The 14,957-nt window shown below is 33.6% G+C and overlaps 1 protein-coding gene across 1 annotated transcript in view; it reads right to left on the minus strand.

Moving 5' to 3' along the window:
- LOC102803374 (cilia- and flagella-associated protein 337-like) overlaps positions 1-2,616 on the minus strand; it is a 38,932-nt gene extending 36,316 nt beyond the window's left edge. Inside the window, exon 1 of the mRNA XM_085505343.1 lies at positions 2,101-2,616. Coding sequence (XP_085361469.1) covers positions 2,101-2,186 — 86 coding nt within the window. The 5' untranslated portion in view covers positions 2,187-2,616. The remainder of the gene's footprint in view (positions 1-2,100) is intronic.
- Between the last annotated feature and the right edge of the window lie 12,341 nt (positions 2,617-14,957).

Genomic DNA, 14,957 nt, shown 5'->3' on the forward strand with positions numbered 1-14,957 from the left:
TTTTAATTTAGCGCATTTTCCAGTAAGCGAAATAAGCAAACTTAAAACCCAGTGAATAATTACCCCGTAACCATTTTGCAGTACACAATCATTTATCATTCAATCAAAACTGGCTTATTTGTTTCACAGCCATGTCTAAGAGGTTATTAGATGTCAATCCTGTAATATTGCACAGTTTTAATATTCACAAAAAACGACTCAGTATGATGAAATATGACAGGGCTTGTCATGAAATAACCTTTAATTATTAAATTACTGTATTTCATGATAGACCATCATTTTATGCTAATAATTAAGCTTTAAGTAGTATTCAATCAGTACTGGTACATGGGGAAAACAAATCATGTGACAGTAACATGTTTATCGAAGCAAGAGTTTCAGACCGAATAACAAGAATTATTCATTTGCAATTCACACTAAGTCATATTATACCAGTGTATCAGTGGCGTGAATACATTACTGTGATTGCAGGAAACCCTGTTTTAATTTATGCAATGCACTGTCTGTTTTATCATGAGTTTCTATAGTTACAACCCGAAATAAGAATAGCAAGCTGCAATATACTATAAAACATGTTGAAATAGCTAAATGAAATAACAAATTTAGCTGAAGTGTCAACGATCTCTTTGCTAGAATATACTTTATTTTTAATTAGTAAGATCTTGAATTAGTGAGTACATGTATTTGGAAGTTGTGTTATATCCTTGTCTAGCCAAGAATCATTAAAGCGCGGTGTTGATAAACATTGATTTTCCCACAATCCAATGCATTCTTCAAATGGAAATCACAAGTATGAGGTTTGACCTGGTCGCGACTTGCACTGATTATCGACGGTGACTTCTTCGATACCTTCCAATCACATGAAAATTGCCTAATTAAAGCTTGGAAACGTCTCAGTTCGTACTCGTTGATCTGCGCACCAGTCAAAGTCGCTATCTTCGTTTATATGAGACCCATATATCTCGCACATGTTGGGTTTGTTATGTAAATATGATATGCTCAAATATAATAAACAATCTGACACTTCACATAATTATGATTACTTCAGTTTGTCAACTGTTACTATACACTTAGATATTCTTATTTCGGATTCAATACCCATGGATGTTGTTAATTGGAAATTTTTACAAATGTTGATTTGAATTCAAACAAGAGGTTGTGATTTTTGATATGTACTGCCCTCTTTGTGCAAGGCTGATTGCATGAGGCTAAGGTCATTCTAAATAATATTCATCTTCACCAGTGATATCAAAGTCACAGTTTCTGTGATTGATCGAACAGTTATCAACTGCCACAATCAACATGAATCAATCATTACTATTTATTATTAATATTTTTCCTAATAAATCAATTATTTGGTTTGCGGCCTTTAAGTTTCTGTAGAATCATGTATTTCTAAAAGATGTAATAAAGGTTATTTAGTTATTAAAGGCCCATATCATTCCCCTTATTAGATATGTGACAATTAGACATATAAAGTTTACAACTAGAACCTAACAATGCAATTCAGTTCCTTTCAATTCTACACTGTAGCTGTTAATACATCTCCCATCATGTTTCGGTCAAATAGTTTTTGTTAAATTTATAGTCACTATACATACCCCAAAATTGGATATATGAAATTATGAATAGTACAGTAACTATTTTAGGCTAAAAATATAAACATAATTGTCCATGTGGAGATTTCGTCATCAAAAAGTCAAAATACACAAACACACCACAAATAAGCAAGGTTACGAGCAGGTCACTTGACATGAGCCTTTAAATGTAAACTATAAATACCAGCGTAGTAATAATCTTAATAAATATCTCAGATAACTAATAAATTTATTGTCTGAGTATATGTATATATAATACCTAGACGTTGAAAGTGTACAATAATATAACTTGACAAATAATGTTTCATAATTAATTAATTAATATGTTCTATTTCAAGTCTACAATAACTCGAGTTTACCAGGCTGTTTGTAATTTGTGATACATGGGCCCATGCACCGAGAATGGGTTAGTATAGTGGTACAACAATCGTACGTCGGAAAGAAGGTGTCTCCCCGTCATACAAAATGTTTGCAGAATTATAAAAGTCAAGTGCAAACTTACTTGTCTGCGTTCTTTCTTTCTTTGTCGTCATCTCTCTCCTTCAGACTAGCTCTGGACGGACTACTCATTTTAGCACTCGATGCCATAACATTAATCAAGCAGATTGGCCGAGCCTGTCAAATCGTCGTCAACAAAATTGACAAAACCAAAGTTGTCAAATCAGCATATATGTCTCAACAGTTGGGGCAGTCTAATAATATCATGTCTGGTAGTACTTAGACTTATAACGAGCGATTAAGGTACGATGATTTCACCCGTTAGAAAACAATATCAACAAACCCCGTGAACAGCGCTGATTTGATCGGTGTAAAATCCTATTACAGCATACCAATCTCAATACAGTCGGCTTCTGAAACCGCAAACGCACCCACGGTTCTGTCAGGTAATCACATCAAAGCGTAAAATCTCGTCATTAAAACAATTGGAGCACGAAATAAAGCATTAACAGCGATATGAATAATTGAAGAGAAACTCAGCCAGCCAACGAAGCCGCCATTACACACCAGCAGCTCCAGCAAGTATGCAAATTAGTGCGTACTGTTGCCTGGTTACTGTTTACACGTTGAATAAAAGGTTGGTGACCCCAGTCACCGCGTCCGGGCCTCATGGTGTGCTATGAGATATCACAGTCCGATCCTTATTAGAATTACATTTGGTGGCAAAAAAAACAACAACAGCAAATACTAGTATTTGCTATGTGCATTCTAAAACAGTTGAGAATGAAATTGAAAAAGCTTATACGGATGATTCATAAAACAAAGAAATAGCTACAAGTCAAACAAAAATATATTCGAAAATATTATATATTTATGAGACAATATGAAATTTAGAATAATTATCATTATTTTTTTTAAATGCAGACTAATAGTCCGGGACAGACCCGGATTGTATTAGCGTAACATTTCTGTGTGGTGTTAGACTTGCATACAGTCTCTTAAAAATATTATGTGAATGTGTATAAAGATATATAAAAGGCGAACGACGGATTTCGCGGTAACGCACCATTCACGGTAACTGGCAAACAAGACACCCTTTGCAATATGGTGTCAGTATAAGATTCGTACCAGGGGCGAGATGTAACTTAATATTTAACTTAGACCTTGAACCCACTTGTTTGAATTAGCGTTACTAGTAACTAAAATATCAATCATACGAATGAATGGTATATTTTATTTCATCCATTTAGAAAACACGGTTTTTATTCTGGTAAAAAAATGTTTACAGAGGAATAGAAACAAAAATAATACGGGAAAACATAAACTAAATAGAATTGGTATGAGAATTGACTAATAATCGACCTATCTGTAATTGGTTACGCCTGGAAAAAATAATTTAAGCATAGAACTTATGATTTAATGAAAGCGATTGGCGACAACTTGAACATTATTTGTTTATTGATTTCATAATTCTGGACAAACTTTCTCACACACTTTCTCATCCAACTCTTGTCTTTCTGTTTTATAGTTTTCACGCGTAGTAATGAGCGTATTGCGTCCTAGATTTGGTCACGTGCCACAAATATCAATATTCGAATTTTAATTTCTGCCAATTTAATAATGATAATAATTATCTTTATTGCGTTCGTATCCCTTTTAGGATTTTGAATAAAATGGAATACAGATGCGAAGAAGAACAAACAAAACAATTAAAGTGAGAATAAAAATACACACAAGAAAATAAAACAAATAAAAGTAGAAAAAATAATAATGGTAAAGTAAATAGGATAGTTTTCCATATTTGTGTTGGTGAATATTTGGTTTACTAATGTTTATATATATGACCTTATCTTGAGTTAGCTGACTATATTGTTTTCAGTTTTTCCTCTCTTGTTTTGAAACAGTTCTCTGTGTATTTTGCTATTTGTATTATTGTTTTCTCATCTTGATTATTTAAAACATATTTTAGTTATTCTTTAGTTTTTGCTAAATGTGGGGGTGATAACAGCTGATAAAGTTTATTTTCTCCCATGTTTTTCGTCCTAGGCGTTCTTTTCACAACATAGACATTTTCTGTCAGATATATCTGTGTTGTTGTATCTTCCAGTCTCTATTTGTAGTATGTGAACACTAATCCTCAATTTTGTCATTGATGACCTGTGATGAGTATTTTTGACTACGTGTAAGTAGTTTTCAAAGCCAAAGTATGTTTTCAGTTCGCTGTAAGTGCGCAATTTATTTTTGTGATATTTTTTCCTTTGTTATCATTGTCTATAATCTGTTTACAATTTTTTTTTAATTTTTTTTTTAGTTTTTCTTTATCTATAATTACATTGCTCGCGTTTTGCTTTTTTTTATATGTGAACTATCTGAGCATGACCTTAATTTTTGGTCTTGACATTAGAACAATACCTTCTCTGTTGTTTGTTAACTTAATGTATTCCACTAATTTAATTTATTTATGTAATAATTTGAATGTCGTTAGTTTTGAGGCTGTTCGATGGTTATTTCATTCCATGTATGCGTAACTAAGGGGTAACTAAGGGCGATTGGTGGCAAAAAAATGTAAAAAAATATTTGTTTGGTGATGAATTTTGTTCTACACTTTGTGAAATACCTCTTTTCAATTTTCCCTGTTACAAACAACGGTAGTTTAGATCGTAGTATGAATCAGAAGCGGACTTCGTTTAGTGCGACACGCGAAACTCCGTTTATCCATGGAGGTGAAAAAAGAAGTCAGTTTCGTGGTCGTAACGACTCCATATCGAACGATATTTAATCTCTGTTAAACATTAGCTTTTGTCTAGAATCGGTCACGTGATTCATGGTTAGTTCAAAAACTGTTTCAATTGATTTGCTGAATTGTTCGAGTTACAGAAATGACCACGCCCATATTTTTGAAACCACGCCCACTTTTGTGAAACCATACCCAAATTGTAACTCGATGTTCAATTAATAGTTAACATAACTTCGAGTTACGGGTAACATACATTTTGTTCTTTGTTCAACGTCCACATTCAGTAACTCGAACTTTAAATAAAAGTTAACCAAACTTTGAGTTACGGGCAACATATATTCTTTTGTTTTGTTTAACAGTAACTCGAACTTGCCGAGTTAAGCATAAGCATAGTTCAAGAACGAAACTTTTTTCTACATTTTAACGGTACATTTCCACAACTACGTCTCTCCAATATATATTATAATAACTTTATTACACTACTAAAACTTTCAGAGGGGTTTTGAATGGCAAGGAACATAAATACAAAGAAATACAAAAAACATTATTATTATTATTATTTGTACATTTGAGGCGCAAGGCAGGAATACAGGAATAAAGTCATACATTACCAGTTAGTAGACCCATTGTAACTCCAACATTTTTTTTTCACTACCATAGAAGGTACTCGGACATTCTACCTTCCATGGCACTACCTTCTCCGATTACTTGACTTGAAAACATGAAAATGAATACACGCTAAAACTGTCACTTGGTGGCGCTATTACTCCTAATTCGGCATTTGATGTCTTCAATGTGTTATAGCTAGTACATCAAGGCCACCAGTTTGAGATGATTTTCAAAAGTTTACAAATTAAAAGTCACATCAACACATTCCGGCAACACAGTGCTAAATAAGTTATCATATTTCTTTCAAAAGGGTATTACTGTTATATAGTGACACAACTGTTTACTCGTCCCTACAGATATAAGTATAGTGTTCACGCTGTATGAAGTACGGGCATATAGGACAGCAGGCATTATATAACATCTCTGTATATGCATTGGTTTATTTGCTTTGTCAATGTTTATCTATCTGATGAACAACCCTGGTTATCTGATTGGGGTAAATAGCGTGTGTTTAGTTATGCAAATTAAAAACAACAGCTTAAATGCACAGAAAATGTTGTCCAGAATGTGTAAAATCATATCGACGACAGTCATATTGTTTTGGTTCTATGGCTCTCTCGGCACTGGCAACTGACTTTTAGCTTTCTTTTTTTACTACTTTGACGTTTTCACATTATGCATATACCAGTCAGACACTGACAAGTAAATAAACGGTCCAAGACATGATAGAGGATGGAGGGTCGGCATGGGTTATTTTCGTAAACTGTAATCAATTGTTTTTATTTTCATAATAATGTAATTTAAATGAATAAAATGTAATCAGCTATTTTATTCGCCCGTAATTTTGAATTAGCTTTATCTGTAAAGTGTAAAAACCTAACTGTAAATGGAACTTCCATTTGATTTTCAGCTACCCCTTGTCCCCCCCCCCTCAATACGGGACTCTGAATAACAGGTATGCCCGGAAGATAGCGTCAACATACAGTATTGATGAAGGAAATTCATATTACAATTTTATGCTTCCGAACATTCCGATATTTATGCTGGATAACACAGAACACAAGTACATAGTTTTGTCAAATCAATAAAAAATATATACTATGGTCCCCATGGTATACATGTACATACAAATGTTACTACCAAATAAATATCAGTAAATACAATTTTCAATCATTTCATTTTTTTCTTCAAATCCTGCAGCCACCACGGACAAATTGACAATATGGCTAAACCGTCAGTTGTGAACTTTAAATCTAATTTATTAGGATTACCACACGAAGTTTGACAAATAATGATTTTCTTTGTTAAGGTTATATAATAAATTCGTGAGAGTACATGTATGTATTAAAATATGTACACATATCTTAATGGTAGTGGACATTGCCAAGCCAGTTTATAAGACTGTGAACAACTATTTTAACACTGCAAAATACACCCATCGAGAAGTGTCACTGATAGAATATTTCATATTATAATTTCCTTCAATTTTAATCGGTTGTATTGCAATACATTATTAATAATTAAAATATATATACATTCCTTTATTTCATTACTGAGAATAAGTTATACATTTCTTTCGTTCTGTAATTTATCTATATTGCAAAATTGTTCTGGGGATTATTTATTTCAATAAACTATCAGTAATTATTATTTCAGTAATCAACTATCCTTCTGCAACACCAATAAGATAATTACTTACAGCATGTCAATAAGCAGTATAACAAGAATACATGATGCAAAACCCACACTGTAAATGGTCAAATGTTTCTTGGTCGAAGTTAGAAACTAGGTGATAATATCAAAACATGGGCCTTGTTTAGGAACTCCTGTCAGAGCAACTGCACAAATCATAAGGGCAAATTAACAGTTCCTAAGGTGGTATTTCCAGAATAGCACCAGTTGTTAAAGACACATGCAACATCAATTCTCAACTCCGATAAAAGGATCAGTTACTGCGAAAGCCACTCACTGTGAAAGCAACTCATCCGGAAGCTACTAGTTACAGTACAAAAATGTGAAGAGTTTCATCTCGAATCGTATTGCAGTTATACAGGTTACAAAATCCATTGTGTCTCTTTGTGCCATTGTACCAGCATTGTTCAATTGGAAGCACGTGATGGACCAGCCTGACGAGTCGCGTGAGTTGCGCCCCCGCAGTGCTCCAATCCCAACACTTCTCACACACGCGGTCTGATGCCGTTCGGCCAGCGAGGGCGCTACTACTCCTTCATGTGAAGGACAGATACTCACTGAAATGTTGTTAATCCCATTCTATATTTTTAGTATTATCCAAATGAATCTCATTATACCATTTTCTTTTAATAATTCACTTTATTTCTGTGTTCTTTTTAATGTTTTTTTTGCCGTTCATCCTGATAGATTTGAATAATTCATTAAAGTTATTATTATTAAATTCCAATTAGTGAGTTGTGTAACTTGTAAGAGATTTATAAGAAAACTGTACAAATTATCCAATTTTGAGTTTTTTCAATTTTCAAAAGTTGCATACAAAACTACAGTGTTGTTTTATTAGTTTAATAGTAACTGTTGATAATATGAGGTTATTATACACCTGTCACTAGTTAAATATGAATTCCAAAAATATCGATCGATTACGCGCGTAAGTGTCCTCTAATAATAAAAACACAAACATGGCAGCTCCTAGAGTTTGACCCGACCCCACACAAAACAATCGCTCAATCTGTTCTAAATATATATAATGATAAGGTTATTACAAGGATACTGAAAAGTATGCACTCATACAGTACGCCGTTGCAATGACCGCCGCTGCGTTTCGGTCGATACTTCTCCTGTACTGTCTTCGTTCATACTTTTCGGTTTCCTCGTAATAACCTCATAATAATAATCAACCACATGTGAATAACAGCCAAGTTCACCCCAGGCATATTGCCTTCTGAGACTTGTCATAAACTTGAAATAGCCAAATTAAATTTGTCATTTGTTTGGATAAAAACAGCCAAAATGATTAAATGAATTAACACATTCTAGTTTAATTTCCTTTAAATGAAATTGAAAAGTATGTGTGAGACATGGAATTGAGCACAGTGCCCTCTTGTGACGGCTTTTGTTAATTCTGATATTTTTCTGTGATATGTTTTTCCTGACGTTGTAAAGTGCCATATTGTTGTGGTTTTATTATTTTGATAATGTAATGCTAAGATTTAATAAACAATTTTACTGTGAGGAGTCCATAAATAAAAGAACATAATTTTGCATTCAAATCTTCCACCTTGTGTTTGTGTAGTATTCCCGGGCGTTACGATTTTTACCCTTTCCATTGAAAACAATAACTTTATTAATAAGATTTATTAATATTAACTTTTAGTTTCCAATTGTCGCAGTATTTTTTGATGGCATCGATACCTTTTTGCAGTCTCCTACTTGTTGAAAGAAGCAATAAATCATCTGCATTAGTTGCAAGTGAAATTAATCTCAAATTGTTAGATTGTTGTAGAATCAGAATAAGTTATGTAATTGGAATATCAGCGCTATGTCATCCAAGAAACCACACAATTGAATGAGTGTTATTAAAATTATCCAATAGTCAGAATAGGCGCCTGATATAACGCTTCTAGAACAAGTGTCTGGGCTTCAAGTGGTTCTTTAGATTTGTCACACTAATTGTAGACTAATGCTTTCAATGAAAACATACTCATGGAATCGAAAAGCTTGACAACTGTTGCTGGTGAAGTCATTGAAAATGTAAACAAAATTCAGAACTTGGACCATATGCGACTACATCAAGTAGTTTTTTATTCAAGCCAGAACGTCAAGTAACCACAGCATGTCTTGGACAGATTACTAAGTAATGTATTAGATTAGTGCACATCAAATTTACTAAAGATTATTTATATCGGAAAAACAAATACACATAAGTTGTTAGGCAATGATATATTTTTAAGAGAATAGTTTAAATACGGGTTAAAAAGCCATGTATAAAATTTCGAAAACAAGTTCTCAGTAATTGTCATTTTTGAAAACAAACGACCACCATTGTAAGATTGCGAGAAGCTCACATTTGAAGTCAATGCGAAGCCACTTATAAGATTGTACCCGATCCAGAGAGTCTGACCAATCGAGAGGATCGTGTTTGTTGCCATGTCACCAACAATCACCCTCAATCAGTATTCGGTCTCTGTAACTAGATATTTTGTTGTCAGGTTTTAGAAAAAACGGAAACATATTTTGCATGAAATTAAAGTTCTATGGACCATAATATTCACAATATTAAGCTTGTCATGTGTGGAAATGCGTATAGTAACGTCCCTGGATGTAATCTTGGTATAATTGAAGAGTGTGGTTAACAAGCTAGACAGATTCTTGTTTAAAGGGCGGCAGTCGTCGTGCCGCGTCCTGTTCGATATGGGACTCATAGCGACGTATATAACGCGTGTAAAATACATTGTTTATTTACATGATATTCGAACACGCGCTGCGCGACGACCACCGCGCTTTAAAGCTTCCTGATAATTAATAATACGGCGTAGAAAACATTAATACTAGCCCGATTGCCATACAAATCAAACTAAATACCATCAAATACAAAGCACGTTTAATTCTATGTTCTAGAAGTGAGGCGATGCAATAATAAAATAATAATAAAACTGTTGTGTAATAAACTTACCTCCTGCTCTCCGCCGTTAGAAATTCTATCGAAAAGAACTCACCTTTGTGCAAAGAGAAAACTATTTCTCAGACAAGTAGTATCCAAGAATTCAAACGAGTGTATAAATCCCACGCAGAATAGTTAGGGTGCCACCCAGCTGTAATTTAATGTAAAACTAAACACTACTGCATGAACGGAGATCAACAATATGGCGGTATTCCCAGAGTACACCTCGTTTATTAAAATGTAGTATGTAATGTAGTATGTAATGTTTTTATTTTTTTATAATGATGGTTAACATTTTCGACTTTCCAGCTAATCTCCCCCTCATTACAACTATTTTTCGTCTTTCCACACAACTATAAAAGTGTACATTGTAGGTCATCCTCGTCACGGTACCACGGATCTACACAGCATAGAAAATTCATAACTTTCTCATTAATTATGTATCCAATTCTTCTGAGATCTAATATTCTTGCGTCATCAAACTCAGACAATATTTTAATGATTTATTGCTAACTAGGATTAAAATCATGATGGTCAAATAATCCGAACAAAAATAGAAATAAGTCCAAAATATTTCATGCATGTTTTGGTAATTTAAAAACAAAAAAGACAAACACAAATTCAATAGTTACAGTTACGTTACAACATGACAATCCAAGATGCGTCAATGTAGAAAAAACAAAGGTATGCAAGCATTGAAACGTAATACAAGTAACTATCAAACGCAATCTTAATCGAAGTAGGCATCGATATTTGTCACTTGGTGGCGATATTTACAATATAAAACGATTCAACGATTGCGGTATTCATATTTGTCACTTGGTGGCGAAATTTACAATCTAAAACAATCAAAACGATTCAAAGTGCGGTATTCATATCTGTCACTTGGTGGCGATATTTACAATATAAAACGATTCAACGATTGCGGTATTCATATTTGTCACTTGGTGGCGACATTTACAATCTAAAACAATCAAAACGATTCAAAGTGCGGTATTCATATTTGTCACTTGGTGGCGACATTTACAATATAAAACGATTCAACGATTGCGGTATTCATATTTGTCACTTGGTGGCGATATTTACAATAACCAATATAAAACTATTATGGTCTTCAATACTAAATCATTGTACCCTTATTTAGAAATAAAGCAAATTTGAAATCTAAGTATAACACTCTTTACATAACTGTCCCTTCTACATTACAAGGCATAAATATGTAGGTGTTTTTGTTGGAAGCATGGTAAGGGGTGTAACTTGTCAAACTTAATCAAAGTATTCATCAATGGTTGACACTTGGTGGCGCTATTTACAAATTTGGCAGACGAAGACAACATCCTGATAAATACAATAACAATACACACTTATAATTACTCCGGCGTGAAGTCCATTTGCATCTATACTTGAACCTGTATATTTATTTTAAAACATATCACAGATTACGCAGAACATTTTGGAAAGATGACGACCAGTAACTATATAGAGTTCTTTTACGGTATTTTGGGAAATTTAATTCAAAACAAAATGAATCACTTTTTTGTCCCGGATGTTATCGCGGAGATTCAATAAAAAACAAACACAAACACGATTAAATGTACTTTTAAATAAACATTTCCTGTTCTGAGATCCTAAATTATACGAAAGGTTTATCAGTACACAAGGCAGACCTGTATCATTCCACACTAAATGTTCATCCAAATTTAAAAATACATTTACTAGTAGTGATTAACAATAAATTACATTTTCATTCTCAAATTTATTCGATTATTGTTTTATATTCACCTGTCAAATCAGTTTGAGGTGATTTCGCATCAAGTCGCATCAACACATTCCGGCATTACAATTTTCTTATTTCTTTCAAAAAAGGCATTACTGTCAGTATATAATGACACAACTGTTTGCTCGTCTCTACAGATATGTTCATGTACATACCCAGGGAACAACACATTGCAAACAAGTATCAGTGTTCTTTTACGCAGACACACACGTTAGTCTGGACATGGTCCATGGTCTGGGTGTATGTTTGGCACAGTAGGTACGCAGATAAGTTGTACTTGGTTGTATCTCCGACTCAGTTTGGAAATTGAACTGGCGTTAGTAACGTGACGCAAGTTACTCGTAGTCGGCGTACTAGATACACATGTGGACATATACATTATCTTAAATGGATTACAGACACGCCGGAGCTTAACATGCGTAGAAAACTAGGTAATATCTAACTGTCCATCTTGTTCGCATTTTTTTATTTTTGCTTCAAGAACACTTTTTTTTTTGATTATTTCTTTTTTCAAATTTGTCGTGATAACGTCAGGAACCCAAATATGTACTTATTGGCTGAGGCATATGAACCAAGTTTAAAGTAATATTAACACTGACTTTTGTAAGTGACATAGATAGTTTTTAGTTATAAAATACTGCATATACTGTGAGCACAATTCCAAAAGCAGTCCCTGCGACTCCGCCATCATTAACTGACGACTGTGTAAGATAAGATAAGATAATTCTTCATTACTACTACCGTAGAAACAATACATTTCTAGTTTTGTTGAAAAGTATGATAAAGGTACAAGTAAATTATAATTCTAAATATCTGTGTATCTGAACAGAGAACGCAGTAAGATGCCATTTCTTATGCAAGTTGTCCGCACAGGTGCTCTCATTGCTATGTTAAAGACTGTTACATAACCACTGACGAGAAAAATCCGTAAGTAACGTTGAAGCAAATAGTGAATATACAACACGATTTTATTTAACAAACTTTCCCGACTTGGTAAGGTGGTTAAGGGGATATTTCGCAACTGTTACTTAGATAAGTTTTTCTGTTGCAATTAGTCGCAGGCTTATCGACCGGACTCAAATCTGCGTCCAGGCATTTGATTCACAGTATACAAGGTTATATAACACATAACCGCGCATGCGTCGTTCCCTTACACGAATTATCTGGTAAGTGAAAGACGTGTTTTTTCGTGGTTCCTCGGCTTGAATGACAAACTGTTTCTATTTGATCAGCCTCTGTCGTAATTTAGTTTGTTGAAAACATAAGCTGCATTCATAGTTTTACTCTAGTCTGTTTTTCGGCGGTAACGCTATTTAGTCAGTCCGTCTTTGAGAGATCGAGAAACGATTACTCAACGATCACTCAACAATCACCCTACAATATACGCAATTACCCTACCCGTATACTATATTAACTGCATTAAACACACACACACACACAAAACTGAGCGTTTCTTTTTAGCTCCGATGATTGAAATTTCTGTTGACGGCGAGAAAATTTGAAATTCCAACTGCCACCCAATTGAAACATTTGCACCCTAACCCTAAAGGCATCTATATGCATCATCAACCAATATCAGGTCTTAAAACAAATGTTTCACTGTTGAATAACTATAGTGAAATATTTCAATTGTCACCGCCTGTTCGTTTTCTGCACACTAACATGGCAATTGTTTGACTGACAGTAATTTTTTTCTCGCCTTTTTTCCTTGTGAGTTTTTTTCAACTTCCAAACTTGACAATATGATTGCTTGGTTTTTCTTAGCTGTGGGTCCATAGCTCTTCTTTGTGATGGTTTTTTAGGCATTTCTGATATTTTTTATCATTAAATTAGTTATAATAATAATAATAATAATAATAATAATAATAATAATAATAATAATAATAATAATAATAATAATAATAATAATAATATAGACTTGCGCAACACAAACGTGCGATCCCAGATGACATCGCAAATCGATAATATGTTTATTAAAATTTTCCCGGGATTTATTGCTCGGACCACACGTAGCTCCGGCGGTAGCCATTTTCTTCAGGTCTAACGAGTACAATAAGATGTCACTGTAGAACGTATTCCCGATAACTTGTTGGATACTCCCGTAAAGCGAACTACTCGTCATCGCCAACTTCAGATGCATGCGTAGTGCCCACATTTCTTTGAGAGAAATGTACAAATAAATGTATTTCCATGCATGCAAGATGTAGGGGAAAAATCAGTAAATACCACGAAGTCCATCGCAAATTACTAATAGTAAGACCGTTTCCTGGTGTTTTACCTGTTCCATTTTCTGAGCGAAGTTCTAATACAATGACATCATTTATAGATATTCATTTCCTAAGAAACCTATAAACAAAATAATATGCAATAACTGTGACACAAATTTAATTGAAGATGAAGAACATTTTCTATTGAATTTTCCAAAATATAACACACACAGGGAAAACTTCATCCAACAAATTATGACACTACTTTCATCCAAAAATAAAAATATACAGTTTACATATATACTCTCAAGCAAAGATCCTGGCATAATTATAGAACTTGCCAATTATATTTACATAACACAAAGATGTATTTAACATTTAAATACTAGTAATAAGTTCTTTTGTATTGTTTTTTTTACAATTCTTACATACATCTTGTTACTATTTTAAAACTCTTTTATGCTGTACTTACATGTATCCTATGTAAATCTTTTTACACGGAGGCAATAAAGTTATTATTATTTAAATTTACAAAGACTTGTGACGACAGGACCTACATTGTGACGACCCTGACTATCTTCATAATTTATATTAATATTTAATCAAATTTAAGTCAAGTTTGCAAAGCTTAGGTTTAGTATCGGGGGAAGGTATGGTTTGGCTTCGCAAACATTTTTATGTTCAGTCATGGGATATTCATTGTGTATCCGTCTGTTCCATTGATATCTCAAGAATCATACATTGATTTTTGATGAAACTTGGTGCATAGATGTTCTGGGCCAATGCGCAAATTTGATCTGGTTTTGGTAAAAATCAAAGCATATTAATTACCTAATTTGCATAATCATTAATCAATTTTCGGCTTTTTCACTGATATCTCAAGTACTGATCATCACATTTTAATAAAACTTGGTACATAGATGTCATAAGACACTACACAGACCTGTTTTAGGGTAAT

Source organism: Saccoglossus kowalevskii, chromosome 11 (genome assembly GCF_978046115.1).
Source record: "Saccoglossus kowalevskii chromosome 11, keSacKowa6.1, whole genome shotgun sequence".
Taxonomy (NCBI): Eukaryota; Metazoa; Hemichordata; class Enteropneusta; family Harrimaniidae; genus Saccoglossus; species Saccoglossus kowalevskii.